We start from the raw sequence: 24,266 nt of genomic DNA, 5'->3' as shown, positions 1-24,266 counted from the left end.
ACCCAGCTCCCATCCCCCTCCCATTCCGCTTTTCATGAAGGTGCACTCCCACTTAGTCACCCTCTCTACCCCATTGCCTTGGCATTCCCCTACATTGGGAAAAAACTGCCCTCCCTGAACCAAAGGGCTCTTCTTCTCACATTGTTGCCAAAAACTGTTATCTTCAGCTACATATGCAACTGAGTCATAGGTCTCTCAATGTGTGCTCAATGGTTTGTGTTTTAGTCCATGGGAGTTGTGGAGGGTTTGGTTGATTGGTCAGGTTGTTCTTCCCATGAGGTTGCAATCCTTTTCTTTAGCACCTTCATTGGGGTCCCCATGTTCAGTCCGATGGTTAATTGCAAGCATACTCAGCTGTATCTCTATGACTCTGGCAGAGCCCCTGAGGAGATATCTCTATCTGGTTCCTGCCTGTAAGTACTTCTTGGCATCAGCAATAGTGTTTGGGTTTGGTGGCTGCATATGGGATGGATCCCAAGTTGAGGCAGCCTCTGAATGATCTTTTCTTCAATCCCTGTTCCTCTATTTGACCTTGTATTGCCTCCCATGAGTGTTTTTTCTCCCTTCTAAGAACTGAGGAATCCCTATTTTGACTTTCCTTGTTTTTGAGCTTAATAAGATCTGTGTATTGTTTTTTGGATATTCAGAGCTTTCTGGAGCTAGTATCTGCTTTACCTCACTCAGGATAATAGTCTTAAGTTCCATCCATTTGCTTAGGAATTTCTTCTAGTTTATTATTTCTTAGAAACAAGTCATTTTTTATATGTTAGAGCATCTTTGGGTTATATGTCCAGGAGTAGAATAGCTGGGTCTTCAGATAGTACTTTTTCCAATTTTCTGAGGAACCGCCAGACTGATTTCCAGAGTGGTTGTACCAGCTTGCAACCCCACTAACAGTGGAAGAGTGTTCCTCTTTCTCCACATCCTCACCAGCATCTGCTGTCATCTGAGCTTTTGAACTTAGCCAGTTTGACTGGTGTGGGTGGAATCTCAGGGTTATTTTGATTTGCATTTCCCTGATGCTTAGGGATGTTGAGCATTTTTTTAGGTGCTTCTCAGCCATTCTGTATTCCTCAGTTGAGAATTTTTTGTTTAGCTTTGTACCCCATTTTTTAATAGGATTGTTTGATTCTCTAGAGTCTAATTTCTTGAGTTCTTTGTATATATTGGATATTAGCCCTCTTAGATTCTTTCCCAACCTGTTGACTGCTGTTTTGACTTCTTGACAGATTCCTTAGCCTTACAGAAACTTTGCAATTTCATAAGGTCCCATTTGTTGATTCTTGACCTTAGAATATAAGCCATTGGTGTTCTATTTAGGAAATCTTTTCCTGTGCCTGTGTGTTCTAAGCTTTTTCCCAATTTCTCTTCTAATAGTTTCAGTGTGCCTGGTTTTATGTGGATATCTTTGATCTACTTGGACTTAAGTTTTGTACAAGGAGATCAGAAAGGATCATTTGCATTCTTCTGCATGCTGACTGCCAGGTGAACCAACACCACCTGTGGAAGAGGCTGTCCTTTTTCTACTGAATGTTTTTAGCTCCTTTGTCAAAGATCAAGTGACCATAGGTTTGTGGGTTCATTTCTGGGTCTTCAGTTCTCTTTCATTGATCTACCTGCCTATCTCTATACCAATGACAGGCAGTTTTTTTTTTTAATCACAATTGCTTCGTAATATAGCTTGAGGTCAGGGATGGTGATTCTCCCAGAAGTTCTTTTATTGTTGAGGATAAATTTCACTCTCCTAGTTTTTTTTTTCCAGATGAATTTGCAAATAGATCTTTCCAACTCTATGAAGAATTGAGTTGGAATTTTGAATGGGTTTGCATTGGATCTATAGATTACTTTAGACACCATGGGCATTTTTACAATGTTGATCCTTCCAATCCATGAGCATGAAAAATCTTTCCATCTTCTGAGATCTTATTTGGTTTTCTTCTTCAGATATTTGAAGTTCTTGTCATATAGATCTTTCACTTACTTAGTTAGGGTCACACCAAGGTATGTCATATTGTTTGTGACTATGGTGAAGGGTGTCTTTTCTCTAATTTCTTTCTCAGCATCTTATCCTTTGAGTAGAGTAAGGGTATTGATTTGTTTGAGTTAATTTTATAACTAGCCACTTTGCTGAAGTCTCTGGTTGAATTTTTGGGGTCACTTATGTATACTATCATATCATTAGCAAACAGTGATATTTTGACATTTCCTTTCTGACTTGTATCCCTTTGACTTCGTTTTGTTTTCTAATTGCTCTGGCCAGGACTTGCAGTACTGTATTGAATAAGTAGGGGGAGAGTGGGCAGCCTTGTCTAGTTGCTGATTTTAGCAGGATTGCTTCCAGTTTCTAACAATTTAGTTTAATGTTAGGTACCGGTTTACTGTATATTGTTTTTATTATGCTTAGGTATGGGCCTTGGATATCTGATCTTTCCAAGACGTTTAACATTTTATTTTGTTAAATGCTTTCTCAGCATCTAGTGAGATGATCATGTGGTTTTTTTCTCTGAGTTTGTTTATATGATGGATTACATTGATGGATTTTCATATATTGAACCATCTCTGCAACCCTGGGATGGAGTGTATTTGATCATGATGAATGATTGTTTTGATGTGTTCTTGGGTTCAGTTTGCAAGAATTTTATTGAGTAATTTTGCATCTGTGTTCATTGGGGGGAATTGGTCTGATGTACCCTTTCTTTGTGGGGTTTTTACGTGGTTTAGATATGATCGTAATTGTGGCTTTGAAGAATGAGTTGGGTAGTGTTCCTTCTGTTTCTATTTTGTGGAATAGTTTGGAGAGTATTAGTATTAGGTCTTTTTGAAAAGTCTCGTAGAATTATTCACTGAACCGATCTGGCCCTGGGCTTTTTTTGTTTTGGAGGCCTTTGATGACTGCTTGTATTTCTTTAGGTGTTATGGGATTGTTTAGATAGTTTATCTATTCCTGATTTAACTTTGGTATCTGGTATCTGTCTAGAAAATGATCCATGTGTTCTAGATTTTTCAATTTTGTTGAGTATAGGCTTTTGTAGTAGGATCTGATGATTTCTTGAATTTCCTCAGTTTCAGGTGTTATGTCTCCTCTTTCATTTTTGATTTTGTTAATTTGGATACTCTCTCTGTGTCCTCTAGTTATTCTGGCTAAGGGTTTATCTATCTTGTTGATTTTCTCAAAGAACCAGTTCCTTATTTGTTGATTCTTTGTGTAGTTCTTTTTGTTTCTATTTGGTTGATTTCTGCTCTGAGTTTGATTATTTGCTGCCTTCTACTCCTCATGGGTGTAACTGCTTCTTTTTGTTCTAGAGCTTTCAACTGTGCTGTCAAGCTGCTAGTGTATGCTCTCTCCAGTTTCTTTTTGGAGGCACTCAGAGAGCTATGAGTTTTCTTCTTAGTACTGCTTTCATTGTGTCCCATAAGTTTGGGTATAATGTCTGTTAATTCCAATTGTTTCCTAACTTCTGCTAGTTTCACTGAGTCTCTATTCAGTTTCTGCTTCCATGATCTGCCCATTGATGAGAGTGGGGTGTTGAAGTCTCCCATTATTATTGTTTGTGGTGCAATATATATTTTGAGCTTTAGTAGGGTTTCTTTTATGAATGTGGGTGCCCTTGTATTTGGAGCATAAATGTTCAGGATTGAGAGTTCATCTTCATAGATTTTTCCTGTGATGAGTAAAAAGTTCACTTATCTTTTTTGATAACTTTTGGTTGAAAATGTATTTTATTCCATATTATAAAGGCTACTTCAGCTTGTTTCCTGGGATCATTTGCTTGCATGGTTTTTTCCCCAGCCTTTTACTCTGTGGTAGTTTCTGTTTTTGTCTCTGAGGTGAGTTTCCTGTATGCAGCAATATGCTGCTTCCTGTTTACGGATCCAGTCTGATAGTGTATGTCTTTTTATTGGGAAATTGAGTCCATTGATGTTAAGAGATATTAAGGAATGAATAGTGATTGTTGTTTCCTGTTAATTTTGTTGTTAGAGGTAAAATTATGTTTATGTGCTTTTTTTCTTTTTGGTTTGTTGCAAGAAGAGTGTTTTCTTGCTTTTTCTAGGGTGTAGTTTCCCTCCTTGTGTTGGATTTTTCTATCTATTATTCTTTGTAAGGCTGGATTTGTGGACAGATATTGTATAAATTTCGTTTTGTCCTGGAATATCTTGGTCTCGCCATCTATGGTAATTGAGAGTTTTGAGTAACCTGGGCTGGCATTTTTATTCTCTTAGGGTGTTTATGCTATCTTTTCTGGATCTTCTAGCTTTCATAATCTCTGTTGGGAAATCTGGTGTAATTCTGATACATCTGCCTTTATATGTTACTTGTTCTTTTTCTCTTACTGCTTTTAGTATTCTTTCTTTGTTTTGAACATTTGCTCTTTTGACTATTATGTGTCTGGAGGAGTTTTTTTTCTGGTCCAATCTATTTGGAGTTCTGAAGGCTTCTTGTATGTTCATGGTCATCTCATTCTTAAGGGTAGGAAAGTTTTCTTCTATGATTTTGTTGAAGATATTTACTGTGCCTTTTAGTTGGAGTCTTTACCCTCTTCTACACCTATTATCCTTAGGTTTGGTCTTCTCATTGTGTCTTGGATATTCTGGATGTTTTGGATTAGCTGATTTTGGGTTTTTGCATTTTTCTCTGACTGTTGTGTCAATGTTTCCTATGTTGTCTTTTACTCCTGAGATCCTCTCTTCCGTCTCTTGTATTCTGTTGGTGATGTTTGCATCTGTGACTCCTGATTTCTTTCTTAGGTTTCTATCTCCAGGATTGTCTCTTTTTTTGTGATTTGTTTATTGCTTCTATTTTTGTTTTTAATTCCTTCATCTGTTTGGTTGTGTTTTCCTATAGTTTTTGATTTTTGTGTTTCCTCTTTAAGGGTTTTCATTTGTTTACCTGTGTTTCTGTGGCTCTCCTGTAATTGTTAAAGGGAGTTTCTTGTGATTCTTGAAGATCTCCATCATCATCATGAAGTATGATTTTAAATCTAAACCTTGTTTGTTTTTTTGTTTTGTTTTGTTTTGTTTTGTTTTTTTTTTTTTTGGTTTGTTGGGAAACACTACTTGCTGTGGTGGGACAGCTGGGTTCTTGTGTTGCCAAGTTGTCTTGGTTTCTATTGCTTTAGTTCCTCATTTTCCTCTTGCCATCTTGTCATCTGTGATTATAGGTGATCATGTTTTCTCTGACTGGAGCTTGTCTCTCCTGTGGGTCTGAGGGCCCGTGGGCTCAGGAAGGAGATTGCTCCTGGGTGTTGGATCTTTGCATGCAAGCAGTGAGTTCTGATGGCAGTGACTCTGTGAGCTTGGGTGGGAGAGTGCTTGTGAGGCTGTTCTGTGTGCTCAGCAGTCTGCATGCAGGTTCTGAGTCCTGATGGCAGTGACCAGGCTCTCTCGTGGACTCAGGTGGGAGAGCCCTTGTGAGGCTGTTCTGGGAGCTCAGCAGTCTGTGTGCAGGTCCTCAGTCCTGATGGCAGTCACCTGGCTTTCTCTCTGGGCTGGAAAGGTCCGGATCCCAAAGAACACCATGCTACCTGAGTCCCAAGAGTTCACAGAGTTTTCTCCATGGATAGCCGGTGGGCGTTTGTGGCAGGATCACTGTGGCCTTAGGTGGGAGAGGACTTGTGAGGCTGTTCTGGGAGCTCAGCAGTCTGTGTGCAGGTTCTGAGTCCTGATGGCGGTCACCCAGCCCTCTCTTTGGGTTTTTCCTTCCTTTCTTTTGTTGTCTTTTTACATTGTCTTGGTTGAGGTAGCAGGATACTATACACTTGGCTTTCAGTGGAGGTTTAATGAATGATCTTAATTCTGTTTTTGGAAAAACCTAAGGAGAACCACAACACTCTTATTTGAACCCATGTTTCTTTATTTTAATACTCTGTCTAGATGAATTAAATTTAGCTCTCATTTCTGAGTTAACAGTTTGCTTACCATAGTGGGACCGAGACCTTGCCTTAAATCACTGGTGTTTTAGGTCTTGCTCTTATGCATTGGATCATAGTACTCCTGCCACTGTTTTACAGTAGCAAAGTGGGCTGACTCTCATGACTGACTTTTCTTGTCACTAGGCAGAATGATTTTTGGTGCTACTGAAGACCTTATAATAAGACGTTTTGGGGGAAGTGTGAGTAGAGCTGGGAGGGAGGGAAAACTGGGATCTCGATATGTTGTATACATTCCTCTATTTTCAATTAAAAATAACGTAACCCACTTTTCAGATAAAAAAGTAGTTGTTTTGGTTACCAGCGTTGGGCAGAACCTTGTACTTGGACTCCTTAATTCCTGCTCCCTCCCTTTCCACATCAGTGTGCACTGACATTGAGATTTTTAATGCTCTTTTTGTTTGTGTGTGCCATTCGTTATGGAAATCCTAACTACTAATTAGACATAATTGTTTGCACATAATATGTATTCATTCAGATTTTCTGCACTATTCTTATGACATTGGTAATTCAGAATCTCTTTAAAGCAATGCTTTTTCAGTCTTCAGTTGGAAGGGGTGGTTTGGATCTGCCAGTCATTTCCAGATAGATAGTGGGTTGAGTGAGAGTAGGAATATTATTATCTAGAATGAGAACATAGATTAAAACAGAGAGGGAGTGGGTTAGGGACTTAGCTTCATGGTAGAGCACTTTCCTAGCAAGCATAAGGCCCTGGGTTCAGCCCTCAGCTCAGCTCTGCGGATAGAGAAAAAGGGAAGGGGAGAAGAGTGGTGGTGGGGGGAGAATGAGAGAATATATATATTTAAGATTTGCTTGAGAAACTGGAGTGCTTACTGCAGGGGAGCATACATGTAAAAGTGACTGGATGTGTACCCTGTGGATAGAAGGAAAACCAGGGAGTCTGGCATCTTGACAGCAGAGAAGTAGAGCTTAGTTAGGGATGGTTAACTGTTAGTTAACTGCTGTCCCATCAGTTAGAATGAGGACAGGGCTAGTGCTGGGATTGTTGTTGCGGTGCTGCTTTTAGGAAGAAAGTTGTAGTGGAGGGCAAAGGAAACAGGACAGTCTGGCTTAAGGGGCAACTCGACAGGAGCTAATGGAGAAACCTGACATGAATTGTTTGGAGAGAAAGGGAAAGGAGTAGAAGAAGCTGGTGGAATTGTGAGACCAGCGTGTGTGGGATTGTTACTAACTTTATCCAAATAAGATAGGCTCAAGTTTGTTTTTAAGTCAGCATGGAGGATTTATTCAAAAGAGAGCAAAATAAGAAAGGGATGTTGGATAGATAGTATGATAAGCTGTTTCTCCGACAGTGAAAGATGATCGAGGGTGCTTTGAACATTCTTTTGGGTCACATGCGTTCATTTGAATATCTACAAGTGTGCTTTGTCTCTTTTTAACTTTGTTCTTGGTTTTAGCCATTCTAACCTTAGTAGCTTTGCCTCATTGTGGTATAATTTGCATTTGTGTCCCTTATGCCAAGCATCCTTTTGAGTTTTGTCATTTGAGTTTCTTTAAGCGTTTGTCCTTTCCTACTTTGGGGAGAGTTTTTATTGTTGAGATGCAAGACTTTAAAATATATTTACAAAGCCCTTGTCAGATTTATGTATCACAAATATTTATTTCAATTTCTACCTTGTTTTGCATTTATTAATGTAAATTGGTTTTGAAGAACATGTTTTTAACTTTAATGGAGGCTAATTTGCTCCATTTTATGGTTTATATTATGACAAAGAACTTTTATTAGTACTGAGCTTGATTGTTTTGTGGTTTTGATTATATTAAATTTGTGGATAATTTTTAATGTGTGTGTGTATACATACACGTGTCACTATGTGTATGTAGAGGTGAGAGAACAACTTGTAAAAGTTGGTTTCTTCTTCCCTTTTCCATGTCCTGGGGCCCTGGGGATCAAACACAGATTATTGGGCTTGGCAGCAAGTGTCATTTATTAGTAAGCCGTTTTGTTCGTCTCACTTTGTATATTTATTAAAAACTCTTGCCTTGATTCCATGTATCTTGTAAATTGCAGTTATATCTGAAAGGGCCTCCTAATGTGCGAGATGTCAGTATTTGTTTTGAATCAGTGACTGTAACTTAGAGAATCATATTATTTTTTGGTGATGCATAAGCCTATAACTGTATAAATTTTTTGGAGTTCATTATTCAGAGATGATCTGCATAACCACAATGAGAGTAGGCTGTGCGCAGCAGTGTGTGCACTGTAGACTTCCATGCAACAGCTGTCACAGTTGGCACAGTCATCCTAGAGAAGTGCTGTATTAAATTGGTCCAGTGGACACAATTAATTCAGAAAAAGGAGCTGTGTGCATGACAGGCATGCTTGGCATAGTTAGGCAGCTGGTATGATTATGTTCCTCAGTTATGGGGCATGGTGGGTGAAACTGCCTCTGCTTGTGAAGAGAGGAGTGCACAGCATGAGCAGATGGTAAGGGTACGAGGCTTCTAATCTCGTGCCATAGTACTCGTAATTTTTAAAGAATTGGGATTTTTTTTGTATAATTTGAGAAATACCCTAAATGTAAATGGAAGAAGTTTAGATAAGGTAAATCAGGAGAAAGGTAACACTAAATTATATTTCATTGCTTTTAGGAGTTACTAATGAATTTCTTTGTTATATAAACATGCAGGTAGCCTTTATAGTTCCTAGCTTTTATTGATGTTTATTATAAAATACAATACTTTAAGGTATTTTGCTTTTGTGGCCCATATATTTTTCTTTTAGAACATACACAAAAATACAACACCACACACACACACACACACACCCACACACACACACACACACATACACCCCACACACACACCTTTATGTAGGTACATGCACAAATGCAACCCATATAAGCCATGACATTTCATGTACTTTTTACTGGTTCTATCTACCTTTTGGTATTCTTGCTAAGTATGTATGTCCCAAATCAGCTTGAAAGTGACTCTTTTAAAATTTATTGAACCAAAAGCAGATAGGTTATATTCTATAATTTATGGAAAAAATTAAAAATTTATCATTTCTATTTTCTGGAGGTTTAGTCTGAATCTGTGAGATAAAGTTAGACCATTTTATGTCTCATCAGTGTTGTGGCATCTGTTTTAAAGTGCTCAATATTTCTGACCTAGATTGAAGTCAGTGAAGTAAGTGTTTATTCTTAAGTTCAAATTCAGATCCAGATGTATTCCAGAAATTCTAAATAGTCAAGAATGGGTGTATGTTAAGCTTTTGAGATATGCATACTTTGAGGATAGAAAGGGGCATAGTTAAATTTTCATCAGCACTAGCAAAGTCATGGATCTTGGAGGAGAACCTACAACCATCGCCTCTCAAAACAGCACAATCCCTAACTCTACTCCAAGTATTTGTCCTTACACTGACAGATAAGTGTAGTTTTCACCCATCATTAAGGAAACTTTTCTTTGCAACAGATGGAGATCATTATAGAAAACCAGAACACATCAAAATGTAGAGTGGTGTGGCCTAGTTGCTATGGATACATCTGAATACAACTCAGGGAAGTAGTGGGAATGGAAAGATAGTAGGAGTCAAAGGAACAGGGAGTTTGCTGTGAGATTGTTTCTTCTAGGAGTATTAAAAGTGACACTCATGAAGTCTCACCCACATGACTGCCTAAACGTGACCTGAGTAAAGATGACATTGGTAGACAGAGGCAGTATCACAAGGCCTTAACCCTATGCGTAGGGCTGCAGGCAACCATGGAATGCTGAGAGTGGGGGAAAGGGAGGGAAAGTCTTCCCCAAGAAGAGCACATCAAACAGTTATCCAGTCCTAAATGACCGGCCTTGAAAACACACACACAAGAGAACAAGGAAGGTATATGGGAGGTTAGAAAGGGGAAAAGGGGAATTCATACAGTTATAGTATTTCAAGAAATAAAAGCATTAGCTTTTCATTAGCATTGTAGCAGTCAGTTGTCACTGAATGACTTTTCAAACACCATATACCTGGAATAAAAGTTTCCAAGGAGGATGCCTCAGTCCTTCTGAGAAAAGAGAACAAACTCTAATGGGAGGAAATGCAAGGTTGACTAGAGGAACATGGATTGAAGAAAAGATCACTCAGAAGCCACCTCACCTGAGGATCTACCACATATGCAGTCACCTAATCCAAGCACTATAGCTGATCCCAAAAAGTACTTACTGGCAAAAACCAGACAGAGACGCCCCCTCCGGGACTATGCTAGAGTCATATAGATACAGCTGAGCATGCTTGCAGCTAACCATTGGTCTGAACTTGTGGATCCCATTGAGGTTACTAAAGAAAGGACCTAAGGAGCTGAAAGGGGTTGCAATCTCATGGGAAGAACAACGTTATGAACCAACCAAACCCTCCAAAACTCCCATAGAGTAAAACACCAACCTTTGAGAGACGTATTGATCCAATTGTGTATGTAGCTGAAGATAGCAGTGTCTGGCATCAATGTGAGAAGAGACTTTTGTTCCAGAGAGGGCATGTTTTCCCAGGGTAGGGGAATGCCAAAGCAATGGGGTGGCGAAGGGGCTCAGAAGGGAGGGCACCTTTGTGAAGGCAAATGGAGGGGGAGGGGTGATGGGAGCAGGCAGAGTAAAGGGATAACATCCCCAATGTAAATACAGAGTATCTAATTAAGAAAAGAGGAAAAAAAAAAAACTGAAAAAAAAGTTTCCAAAGGTAAAAAGGGACCTACTTGGTACTTAAGAAGAGGGCTACTCTGTTGTTTTTGAGAAGTTTGTCAAAGGACTTATCACATTGTAACTTAGCAATAAGAAGGGGATTTTTATAAGTGAGCCCTACAACCACTAGGATGCAGAACTCCAGTTTTTCCTATAATGCATCAGCTAGAGACTGAGAACTAGGTATGAAAAACACGTTTGTTTTTCATTTTAAAAAGAGGGTATGCCTCTGCCTTATCATTGGTATCGTCGGTGGTCTTCTAAAATTGTACTTTGGCTTTAAAGGCAATTTATTTAGTTACATCATCATCGAGTTTGCTAATATTATTCAACTTGGGGAAAAGGACTAGATTTAAAAAAATAGCTACTAGTAAGTTTTGGATGCTTCTTCTGTATTTTAGATCTGAAGTGTGCTTACATTTGCCTGTAAAGGACAAGTAGACCCTCATAGAGACTACTTTAAACTCTTCTTCACCTAAAGGGCAAAAGACAGAATCAAGTGAACAGTAAGCCTTCATAACCTCTCAGTCATCTTAGGCAAAAATTGGTTAATATATGTTCAAGAAATATACTAAACACTTTATAGATCTGTTTCCCAGTTCTCAGAGTTATACTTCATGAAGCTGCTGTAGATAGGTCCTGTATCTTCTGATCTTTCTTCATTTCCAGTTACTGTTATATTTTAGATACACATACACACACACACACACACAAAATGCATATGCATATATATAAAATATATAGTAAATACTTGGTTATTTCTTATTTTCCATACATGTTTATACTGAAATGAAATTTAAGTTCATTATAATATAATTTTTCTATATTATATAGGCAGTTGACCTGAACTTTTAGATGGATTGTCCAGAAAACAAAATAAAAATGATCGTGTTGGTAGAAAAAGTTTAAATGTAGCTTTTGGTTCTTTAATAATATAAGAGAAAGACTTTCTGAAGAGAACGCCGATGGCACAGGCATTAAGAACAATAAATGGAACATCACAAAACTAAAAACCTTCAGTAAGTAAAGGACCCCATCATTCAGACAAAGTGGTAGGCTACAGAATGGGAAAAGACTATTACTATTTTTTATGAACTACACATCTGACATTAGGGTAATACTCAAAATATATAAATAACTAAAAATATTGGAGACCAAGAAATTGATCTAAACAGAGGAAACACAAATGACTGAGAAACACTTAAAGGGGTATTCAGCATCCTTAATCATCACAGAAATGTAAGCCAAAACTACTTTGAGATTTTATCTTACACCCATCCAAATAAAAGCAGTAAAATAAATGCCCGCTTATGCTAGTGAGGATGCATAGTTAGGGGAACACTCATCCATTTTTGGTGGGAGTACAAATGTATAAATCACTATAAATCAGTGTGGGTGTTTCCTCCAGAAACTAGGAATTGATCTACCCCAAGCTCTAGCTGTACTACTTCTGGGCATATATACAAAGAGCACTTGATCATACTACAGAGACTCTTGCTCAACCACATTCGTTGCTGTTCTATTCATAATATCCAGAAATTAGAAACAGCTTAGATATCTATCAATGGATAAATGAATAGAGAAAATGTGTATTCATACACAATTAAATACTACTCAGAGGTTAAAACAACTGAATTATAAAATTTGCAGGCAAATGGTTGGAGCAAAAAAACTTACTGAGTGGGGTAACCCCTACTCAGAAGGACAAATATGGTACATATTTCTTATATGTTGGTGTTAGCTGTTAAGTCTTTGATAAGCAAACTATAGTCAGCAGGTAGAGTAAGGGACTGGGGAAGGAGGGAAGGATAGATCTCCCTAGGAAGAGGAAATAGCGTAATTAATTTTGGATGAATGTGAAGGATGTGCTGGAGTGAGAGAGTTAGAAAGGGAGGGGGAGCTAAGAAAGAGATGAGGGGGGAAATATAAGGAGGAACAGCTAAAACTAAGGGCCATCAGAGAGGTTGTATGAAAACCTAATTCAGTAGAAGCTTCCTGAAGTATATGCATGTGTTAAGGTTATCCAAATGAAATAAGCAAATAACAGGGGAGATGGAATGCCAACTGGACATCTCTTATCACCATGAAGCTCCCAGTACTGGGAATAGGTTACATCTCATCGAGTTACTGGCCAAAGGGACCCCAAACAACTTAGCTATTGTTAAAGAAATTGGTGAGAGGGCCCGGTTACTGAAGACAACACCTATACAACTAACTGAACATGGAAAACTGGTACCTATGTAGAGTGTTCACACCTACAGAATAGTGTTCATGGTATCAAATGTTACTTTGCACACTATTGAAGAAAAAAGTAAACACTAATCTAGCTACAAAACCTGTGACTGATTAAGAATGATATTCCTGCAAGATATATTGGTATAATAGAGGCACAAAGCTTGTCGGCATAACCAATATCTCATTGAATTTAAGGGCCATCTCATGAGGTGGAACCCATCCTTAACAGTGCTCAGGTGGCCAAGGACTTGATACTGGATAGGTGAGAGCCTAAAGAAATACCAAATAGCACTGTTTTGCTAAAGAAATGTAGCAATCAAATGACTCCTAATTACATTCTGCTGTACTGTGGATCAGTGCTTTGCTCTGTCATAATCAAAGAAGCTTCTTCCGGCAGTAGATGAGAATAATTACAGAGATTCATAGCCAGACAATGTGCAGACAGGGACAGACCTTGGAACACCCAGCCTTACACAAAATGTCTTCATCAGATCCTTTTCCCCGGGGCTCAGGGAACCTTTTAAAAAGGAAGAGGAAAGAGTATAAGAGCCCAAGGAGATGAAGGATACCAAGAAAATAAGGCCTACTAAGTACAACAGGACAGATGTACATGTGAAACCACAGAGACTGAGGCAGCATGCAGAGCATGCAGGGGCCTTCACAGAAGGAGTCTCAGTGATGAGAGGAAGTCTGTCAAACTCAGAGCCATCTCCAAGTATTAACCATTCACAGATGAGTTAGACTTACTCTGAACATGCAAACATGTAAAGTATTTATGTCCAAGTTCATGATACAGGAGTTCTTGCCCCAAACTGAGAGGTTAAAACTTATATATGGAAGACCTCAAATGCATTTTTCATATAGAAAGAAAATTTGAATCATATAAGTGAAAAATCTCAATCTTTTTTCTTTTTTTTAATTGAACAACTTTATTTAAAAAAACAAAGATAAATGTACAGATTTTAATCATTTTTGCATAAAAGTATATGAATACATTTTTGTTAGTACTTGTTTTTTTTTTTTAAGGTTTGATAGTATGCATTAAGATCTTACTAGTTACAATGAGCATAAAGTACATGTAAAGCAAGATGTAACCTGGAATTAGCCAAAGTTTTCTTGGTGTGTAAAGATTAAGCATATGGTTTTTCATTTTCTTTTCTTTCTTTTTTTTCTTGAACTTCATATAGTCTGTGAGTTGTTTCCAGGGTGTTCTGAGCTTTCTGTGGTTAGTATCCAATTATCAATGACTACATATTATGTTGGTTCTTTTGTGACTGGGTTATCTCACTCAGGATGATATTCTCTAGACGCATCCATTTTCTTAAGAATTTCATAAAGTCATTGTTTCTTATAGCTGAGTAGTACTCCATTGTGTAAATGTACCACAATTTTTGTATCCATTCAGCTACTGAAGGACCTCTGGGTTCTTTCCAGCTTCTGGCTATTATAAATAGAGCTGCTATGAACATTGTGGTGCATGTGTCTTTGTTGTATATTGGAGCTTCTCTGGGGTATATGCCCAGAAGTGGAATAACTGGATCTTCAGGTAGTACTATGTCCAATTTTCTGAGGAATTGCCAGACTGATTTCCAGAGTGGTGGTACCAGTTTACAACCCCACCAGCAGTGGAGAAGTGTTCCTCTTTCTCTGCATCCTCGCCAGCATCTGCTGTCATCTGAATTTTTGATCTTATCCATTCTGACTGGTGTGAGGTGGAATCTCAGGGTGGTTTTGATTTGCATTTCCCTGATGGCTAAGGATGTCTAGCACTTCCTTAGATGCTCCTCAGCCATTTGATATTCCTCAATTGAGAACTTTTTGTTTAGCTCTGTACCCCTTTTTTTAATAGGGTTGTTGTGATTCTCTGGTGTCTAGCTTCATGAGTTCCTTGTATACCTTGAATATTAGGCCTCTATCTGATGTGGGATTGGTAAAGATCTTTTCCCAATCTGTTGGCTGCCATTTTGTTTTCTTGACAGTGTCCTTAGCCTTACAGAAACTTTGCAATCTCATTAAGTTCCATTTGTCAATCTTTGACCTTAGAGCATGAGCCATTGGTGTTCTGTTCAGGAAATTTTCTCCTGTGCCTATGTGTTCTAGGGTTTTTCCTACTTTCTCTTTTAATAATTTCAGTGTACCTGGTTTAATGTGGAGATCTTTGATCCACTTGCACTTGATCTTTGTACAAGGAGATAAGAAAGGATCTATTTTCATTCTTCTGCATACTGAGTGCCAGTTGGACCAACATCATTTGTTGTAGAGGCTGTCCTTTTTACATCGAATGTTTACAGCTCCTTTGTCAAAAATCAAGTGTCCATATATGTGAGGGCTCATTTCTGGATCTTCTATTCTATTCCATTGATCAACATGCCTATCTCTGTACCAGTACCATGCAGTTTTTAGCACAACTGCCTTGTAATATAGTTTGAGGTCAGGGATAGTGATTCCCGCAGAAGTTTTCTTGTTGTTGAGGATGGATTTCCCTATTCTAGTTCTTTTGTTATTCCAGATGAAATTGCACATTGCTCTTTCCAGCTCTATGAAGAATTGGATTGGGATTTTGATGGGGATTACATTGAATCTGTAGATTGCTTTTGGAAAGATGGCCATTTTTAAAATGTTGATCCTTCCAATCTATGAGCATGGGAGATCTTTCCATTTTCTGAGATCTTCCTTGATTTCTTTTTTTAGAGATTTGAAATTCTTGTCATACAGGTCCTTCACTTGCTTAGTTAGAGTCACACCAGGGAATTTCATATTGTTTGGGACTATTGTGAAGGGTATCTTTTCCCTAATTTCATTCTCCATATGTTTGTCCTTTGAGTAGAGGAAGGCTACTGATTTGTTTGAGTCAATTTTATATCCAGCCACTTTGCTGAACTTGTTTATCAGCTGTAGAAGTTCTCTGGTGGAACTTTTGGGATCACTTAAGTACACCATCATGTCATCTGCAAACAGTGATGTTTTTACTTCTTTCTTTCCAGTTTGTATCCCTTTGATTTCCTTTTGCTGTCTAATTGCACGGGCCAGGACTTCCAGTTTTATGTTGAATAATAGGTAGAGGGAGAGTGGACAGCCTTGTTGAGTTCCTGATTTTAGTGGGATTGCTTCAAGTTTCCCACCGTTAAGTTTGATGTTGGCTGTTGGTTTGCTGTATATTGCTTTTATTATGTTTAGGTATGGGCCTTGGATTCCTGTTCTTTCCAAGACTTTTAACATGAAGGGATGTTGGATTTTGTCAAATACTTTCTCAGCATCTAATGAGATGACCATGTGATTTTATTCTTTGAGTTTGTTTATATGGTGGATTACATTGATGGATATCTGTTTATTAATCGATCTTTGCATCCCAGGTATGAAGCCTACTTGATCATGGCGAATGATCATTTTGATGTGTTTTTGGATTAGGTTTCCAAGGATTTTGTTGAGTAGTTTTGCATCAATGTTTATAAGGGAGATTGGTCTAAAGTTCTCTTTACTTGTAGGGTCTTTGTGTGGTTTAGGAACGAGGGTTATTGTGGCCTCAAAAAATGAATTAGGTAGTGTTCCATCTGATTCTATTTTGTGGAATAGTTTGGAGAGTATTGGTTTTATGTCGTCAATGAATGTCTGATAAAATTCTGCACTGAACCCATCTGGATCTGGGCTTTTTTTTGTTGGAAGGCTTTTGATGACTGCTTCTATTTCTTTAGGTGTTAGGGGATTATTTAGATTGTTTACCTTGTCCTAGTTTAACTTTAGTATCTGGTATCTGTCAAGGAATTCATCCATTTTCTTCAGATTTTCCAGCTTTGTTGAGTATAGGTTTTCTTAGTAGAATCTGGTGATTTATTGAAATCTTAGTTTCAATTATTATGTCTCTACTCCCTTGTATTTTCTTATGGTTTTCTAAATCATTCCAAATAGAAGAAACTGAGGGGGGGGGCCTAAGGGTGGGTTTGGAAAGAGGAGGGCTGATATTAGGATGTAAATTAATTAATTAGAGAAAAAATATTGACAAACAGAACTTTCCTTTCTTTAAGTGCCTGAATAGATTTATAGTTATTTTCTTTGTACACTGTGTTTTGTTAGTATTAGATCTTCATTTAGTGTAAGAAGTAACATATGTTTGTTTTTTTTTCTGTTTTCTTTTCTAGTACCGCATCTCTCTCTCTCTCTCTCTCTCTCTCTCTCTCTCTCTCACACACACACACACATACATGCATGCCCACCCCACACATGCATTCAGATCTTTATTCTGCATATGAGAGAAAACATGATGTAAGTTGCTTAACATGATGCTGTTTTCATTTGCATCTGTTTTCCTACAACTTTCACAACTTCATTTTTTTCTAAAACTATATAAAATTTCACTATATATGTATATCATGTTTCTTAAAGTTTACTGTGTCTATTTTATTTTGCATTTAAAACATTTTTTCATGGTTTCCTGTTATTCAGATAGATTTTCCCCTCATGTACATCATTCGTACTGATTAGGGTTTCTCTCTATCTTTCCCTCCTATGTCTTCCAGTCTTCTCTTTCTTCTATATCTGTCTCCTTTATATCGCTTGTTAGAAACAATAGGCTTCTAAGAGATAATAATAAATATAATAAAACAAAAACTAAAGTAACGGAGTACGACAAAAGCAACACAAGGAAAAGAGTCTCAGAAAAGAGACAAGAAACAGATGTATATTCAGAGACTCACTCATTCACATACTCAGGAATTCCATAAAAACACTAAAATGAAAACCATAATATGTTTCATTTCATAAAACGACCTGTAGGGTAGGAAGAGAGAAAATATAAAGAGAAGATTTAATAAGAAAAGGAAGTCTTTGACACAGTGTGAGACAACTCACTTTCAAGGATGCTGCAGAACTCATTTTCTGTTGGTGGCTACTACCGGGCACACAGCCTGTACGTAAGAGTAGTTTTCTCCCCAGTGAGACTCCTTGGAGAAATTAAACTTTCATTTGCAAATGGTTATCAATCATGGATAACTTCTGGGTTAAAGGTGAGGGCATGTGTCAGCCTCTTTGGGCTCTAGGACCCTAACTGGTACAGACCCATGCCGGCACCATACATACTTCCTCAGTCTGTGAGTTCATATATGTGTTCATCCTGTTGATTTACAAGGCCTTGTTTCCTTGCTGCTCTCTGTACCCTCTGGCTCTTACCTCCTCTTCCGCAGGCTCCCTGCCCTCTGAGGAGAGAGATTTGATGGATACATATCATTTAGGATTGACTTTTCCAAGGTTTTTCATGCTCTCTGTGTATTGTCTGGCTGTGGGCCTTTGTATTTGGATATAATGATGTTAGTTTTTTTGAGGGGGAAAGAAGGAGAAGGCAGTACTCAGGATTGAGTTGAGGGCTTCCTGCATGCCACCAAAGTCCTGACACTGAGCCATATCCCTAGCCCCATGCTGATTTTTCTCCTGCTTTAAGCTACTTGTTGGGTCATTTGAGTACTTTGCCATGTACCTGTTTGCTATTTTGTTGTGATATGTGTACTCGTTCTTGTTCTTACTGGAGTGTATATGGAAATTTGAATGTATGGTGGGTAGCCTTCTTTCTCTTTTTGTAGCCAGACTCTTCTGCTATTCAATAGCAACAACTAAAGGTTATGTGCAGAGATACTAAAATGCTTAGTATTTCTGAAGTGGCAATTTTAGGAGCACGGTGAATGGTATTTAAAATATAGATTTGATAATTTTAAATTTAAGATGAAAATTAGATTTTATTACTTTGCTTTTTGGTTTTAGGTGCAGTTAAAAACTAGCGTTTGTAGTCAGTATGTAATTCGGATGCAACCAACCAACAGGTGCCTTTCTACCCTGGAATGTGCTGCTGTTGCTCTTTCCATCTTGGAGAAGAACAGTTGCATACAAGAGGTATGTGGAAATCATAGATTCTAAAAGCGGGTTAGATTTTTATTGAGAAAACTTAGCCATGCATAACTTGTAAATTGTGTAAGTCAAAAGACAAGTTGAATCTATCTGCAGTAGATATTTATGGGCTTTCGTAATCTTCTTCCCCTCTGGTACTTTACTGTGTTGGTTTAGCATTCCAGATTGCATTATTTAAATATTTCCACTAAGCTGTGCAAACAGCATTTTTAATATGCTAAGTAGTACAACATTCAGTACAAGTTTTGAGCTGGATTTTTCCTTTACTGTTCTCTACTTCTTTTATTTAATAGTTTGTATTCTCTGGTGATCAACTTTTTCTTTTTAATGAAAAGAACATTCTCCAGCAACATTACTTGTTTGCATTGGTACCTTTATTTGAGGAGATCTGCTAACATTCTCTTTACTTTATAGAACTTGCTTAGAGTGTAAAGTAAGTCCTTATATGGATAGAAATGCCTATAGATGATGAAAAGGATTTAACCTATAATCAGTGTTATATTTAATTCCCATGAAATTATAATGACATTTTACATATATAAGTAATAATTATCAGCAGAGAATAATATGTCAGTAAGCTTAGTAATATCTCAACTTTTTGGGACATATTAGAAACTTTGCATTTAAAGCAAAAGAAAATTATCAGAAATAAATAATTTTAAGGTAGGTTATAAAAAATAAGTGAACTATTATTTTTTACTCAGGACAAAGACGTCAGAGGATGACAGTTATAAACAGATACAGTTGGTAACCCCTCCAACATGCATGCTCCTAAACAGGCACACATATGCCTGTGTGTGCATACAGCATTCTTCCTGCCTTTTCTTTCTCATTGTGGAAAATATGCCTTACCCATGAATAACATTTTAGCAGTGAATGCAACCTAGTGCAGAGTAGCTGGAAGCCACAGAGACATTGACCTTGAAGAAAACAAACAAAAAGATCTCCAGGAGCGGAACAGTTAAAGAACGGTGGGAGCCAGGACTGGGTGCTCTGCCCTCCCAGGGACCTGAGCTGTGGAGACTGAGGGTTGGAGGCTGTCTTCTTTTGATTGAAGTTGTGTTTCATGACAAGGCTTTCTCTGGATGTGTGCGTAGACTGTTTCAGCTAAACAGTTTAATTCCTCTATGTTGACTTTGAGACTAGGATGTTCCAGACCTGTCCCTTTCCTCATGGCCATCACCTTTCTCTGTCTGTCTTACTTTATTTACATGTATTCACTACTTTTTCTTCTTGATGAAACCAGAAACATTTATGGATGACAAAGAGCTGACATTGATTCCTGCTGATTTAGCTGTGATGGTTTATGATATGATATCTTAAAATAAAAGAGAAATCCTTATGACTGTACAAGGCTTGGATAGCTAGGTCCTAAGTGTAGTATCTGAGAATAAGCAGTGGCTGATATATGCGTGATGGGATTGCACATGTTCCTCCTAATGGATGGATTGAACATAAACTTTCACAGTAACAGTGCTGGCCTCAAACCTTTATTCTGTTTGCTTCAGCCTTCAGGGATAATCAAGTCACAGTGGCCTGGAGTAGAGAAACAATTATACTCATGACTTGGATAATTTTAATATGATTGGTCATAGTGTGAAGGGGAGACATGCAATGAAACATCTCTAGTTACTCATTATAGAAAACAAATCTGAGTCCAATTTATATAGTATAAAAGATATTTTGTTGGAAAGCAGTACACTTCTTTGTGGAACAGGCAGTGTCTTTTAAAACAACGGGTGTATTCCTTTCTTCCTTGGGAGAAAAGGTATGGTATATTTCTACTAGAAAACCTTGAGATCATAGAAAACAGCAAAATATTGTATACTTTCATTCCATAGACGTCAGGCTTCTAAGAATTAACAAACTTGATGTAACATTGATTTTCAGTCTTTAGTTCATGGCATTCTTTATGCTAGAACAACTTCCAAGCACAGGAAGTAGCAGGAAATGAGAGGCTGTGGACAGGCTTTGAAGTCAGTTTCAGTTGTGACTTTACCACCTATTGACAGCGTGGCTCCCTGCGGCAGATAGCATACTCTCTCTTTGTACTTGTTTTCCCTTTAAAATTATATAAAAATGGTTACATAGCCTTGGAATGTAGCTTACTGAGAGAGAACTTGCCTAATATTTTCAGTCTTCATTACTGGAAAAAAAAATTGCTGTACTATTGAGTGAGGTATATTGTCAGTATAAGCACCTTTGTCACTCCGTGCCCCTCAGATTTGACTTGTGAATCTATAGAAGTTTTAAGTTACTTGATGATTTTATTCGTCTGCTACAATATTTTTAATGGGGCCTTCAGCTTCTGGTTTATTTTTGTTTCAAAGTCTTCTTTCATGTGGGAAGTTTTACCCTACAGAATTTCAAAGAGAGAAGTGAAAAAAGCTTTTAGCTGCATGTAAATTTAAGGACCATAGCTCTGTCCTGTATCAGCCCCTTAAAAGCTGTGACCACCCACATGGAGACAAAAGGATTCACATACCCAAGTAAACACTTTGAAACAAACTTGTTTTATAAAAAAGGATTTTCTCATGCACTCTCACCTAATCTGGTAATTTTTCTTTATATAGAAGCACTATCAATTATTTAACATTAAGCAGTGGTTCCAACACTGTAATTGTTGGAGTCCAGTATGTCATCTTATTGTTTATTATGAAAATAACTATTTTAGGTGAACCTTATTTACTTATCTTGAGGCAAATACCTAGTATGTGATAGTATCATCAAGGTAGGCTACAGTAAATTAAAATAGTATAATTTTATGTCTTTCCCCGTGTTTCTGGTCCAGTGGGAGTGCCCAGAGATCCTCTGCTCATGCAAAGCTTAGGGACCCAGCTTTATGGAAAACTACCTCGAAGTCATTCCACTCGCATAAAGAAGAGGCAAGAAAAATAGTAAATTCTGCTTCACTTGTAATGCTCCCATCCAATGATGACATATAACACTTGAGCTCATAGTTCATTAATTAAATCTACTTCATTTATGTTGCTCTGATAAATTACTCTGAACAAAAGCAACTTAGAGAAGAAAGTTTATTTTAACTTAAAGATTGCAGTCCATTTTTGAGGGAAATCAGGACAGAAACTCAAGTAGGAATTTGAAGCAGAAACCATGGAGAAATGCTTCTTTGCTGATTCATATACAGTCGCAAACCTAACAAGCCTTCTTATACATTCCTGAATCACCTGTCTAAGCCACCCACAGTGGGCTGGCACCTCTAATAGCAATTAATAATCAAGATTACACGCCTCAGGCATATCCTCAGGGCAGTCTGATCTGGACAGTTCTTCAGTTGATAGTCCCTTTTTAGATGACTCTAGGCTGTGTCAAGTTGACAATAAAAACTAAGTAGGACAATGATCATGGGTAACTTCTAAAGGGATTAAAAAATGTAAACTAATTTTTTTTTTTACCAAAACAAAAGATGACTTTATTATTAGTGGCCACCACAGAGATGAAATCGGGATCTAGTTTAGCTCTTTCTATTATTTAAGTAAATTTGGTCTTATCTTTGGGTATCAAAGTTGGAGGTATTTGGTCATAAAGAACATTAATTAGCATTGTTCTATCTATGAAAGCCTAATAAATGTCAGAAGATGAAGAGACTTTTCAGTTGCTTCTATTTATAGTCTTATCCATATTTCCTAGAGACCTATGGTGTTTTATCATCCAATCTGTACATTGGGTTGTCTATTAAGTAACATATATGTATGTTTCTCTACTTCCTTTCCTCTCTTTCTTATGAAAGAAATAATAAAAATATACCTAATGGGCTTTCTAAAATAGTGAAACATGCAAGAATGTTTTGTAGAGGTGTCCAAAATATCCCATGCAGTGGTTTGACTATGTTTAGTCCAGGGAGTTACAAGATGTGGCCTTGTTGAAGTAGGCATGGCCTTGTTGGAGGGAGTGTGTCACTCTGGGCATGGGCTTTAAGACCCTCCTAGGAAGTTAATCTTCTCTTAGTGGCTAGAACTCTCAGCACCTCCTGTACCATGCATGCCTGGATGCAGCCATACACTGGTCTTGATGATAGTGGACTAAAAAGCTCTGAACCTGTGACTCAGCCTGAATTAAGTGTTGCCCCTTATAACAATTCCCTTGGTCATAGTGTCTGTTCACAGCAGTAAAACCCTAAGACAGATGTTGGTACCAGGAGTGGGGTATTGCTGAGCTAGGTCAAACATGCTTTTGTTTGGAAAAAATGTGGATTTTGGGACTTTGGGAAGCAGTGGAATGGTTTAAGTGAGGCTTAATGGGTCATGCTAGTAGGAATATGGGAGAGATTGGTGCTCAGGGTGATTTGAATTGTGCAGACCTGGTCTAAGAGGTTTCAGTGGAGCAGAATTTCAGTATGTGGCCTACTGTTTTTTGTGGTATTTTGGTGAAGAATATGGCTGCTTTTTGCTGTTGTCTGAAACATCTACCTGAAGCTAAGGTAAAGAGATTAGTATTGATTGCATAGACAAAGGAAGTCTCAAAAATTCCCAGCATAGGTTTTTTTTCTCTGGTTTAGTTTCATCAAGAGCATTCTGACCAAGCATAGCAAGTCTAAATAGAAAAAAAAAATACAAAATATATAGTTTAAGTATTAAAGGGGCACCAGAAAGTGAAATGGAGCCAAATCCTGTGTTTAAGGTGAGTGATCTCAAGGCAAGATCCCACCCAGCTAAGCTTATTGCTTATGCTTGCAATTGAACAAGGAATAGTTATGTCATGTTATGTGGATTTACCTGTTATTATTTTCATTTGGACTTTTGATATGGAATAAACTACACTTTAGAAATAGAGGGCATACTTGTGATCCAGATCTTGAGTCTGGAAGACAGGCTTTTGATCCAGACTTTGAGGAATAGTGGCCAAGAAAAGGCTCAGGCCCACGCATGGAGCTACACACCTATAATCCCAGGAGACAAAGACAAGATGATCCCTAAGTTCAAGGCCAGCCTGAGACAAAGCAAGTTCTAGGTGAAGAAAAGCTTAAGTCTGGGTATGATGATATGAACCTTTAAATCCAGCATTCAGGAGACAGAACCATGCAGATCTCTGAGTTCAGGGTCAGCCTACGGAACAAGTTCCAAGGTAGCCAAGCTTAGGTACTGAGGGAGTTGGAAAACAGAAAGCTGATAATAGAATAAGGGAGCCATGTTTCAGCCCCAGCAAAGAGCAGAACTCTGTAGCTTCAGCCCTGTGGGTACTAACTTTAGAGTCAAGAATAGAAGGGCTACAGGGACATTTGATGCTGGTTAGCTGGAGCTAAGAAATCAGTGGTAATTAAGAAGAGACCAGCAAGGGCTGGAGAGATGGCTTAGCGGTTAAGAGCACTGAGTGCTCTTCCAGAGGTCCTGAGTTCAGTTCCCAGCAAGAAGAGAACAGCATCTGTAAGGTGAAATCTTATGGGAAGTATTTTCTGAGAGCACAAAGAAGCTGTGTTCCAGAGATGGCCCAGGTTGTACCTTGTGCTGCAGTTGGACTTGGTAATGTGTGAGAATCACCCTGGTGGAACTGAGTTTGAAGGCACAA

At 38.0% G+C, this 24,266-nt stretch overlaps 1 protein-coding gene across 1 annotated transcript in view; it reads left to right on the top strand.

The window, feature by feature from the left end:
• The window catches only part of DTWD2 (DTW domain containing 2), a gene marked incomplete at its 5' end in the record, with an annotated part of 57,448 nt that overhangs the window by 29,461 nt on the left and 3,721 nt on the right, over positions 1 to 24,266 (top strand). Inside the window, one exon of the mRNA XM_080919817.1 lies at positions 18,597 to 18,725. Within this exon, the coding sequence (XP_080775943.1) occupies positions 18,597 to 18,725 (129 nt within the window). The remainder of the gene's footprint in view (positions 1 to 18,596; positions 18,726 to 24,266) is intronic.

The sequence above is a fragment of the Micromys minutus genome (assembly GCF_963924665.1).
Source record: "Micromys minutus genome assembly, chromosome: 8".
Lineage (NCBI taxonomy): Eukaryota > Metazoa > Chordata > Mammalia > Rodentia > Muridae > Micromys > Micromys minutus.
This window is presented reverse-complemented; position numbering and strand designations above follow the sequence as displayed.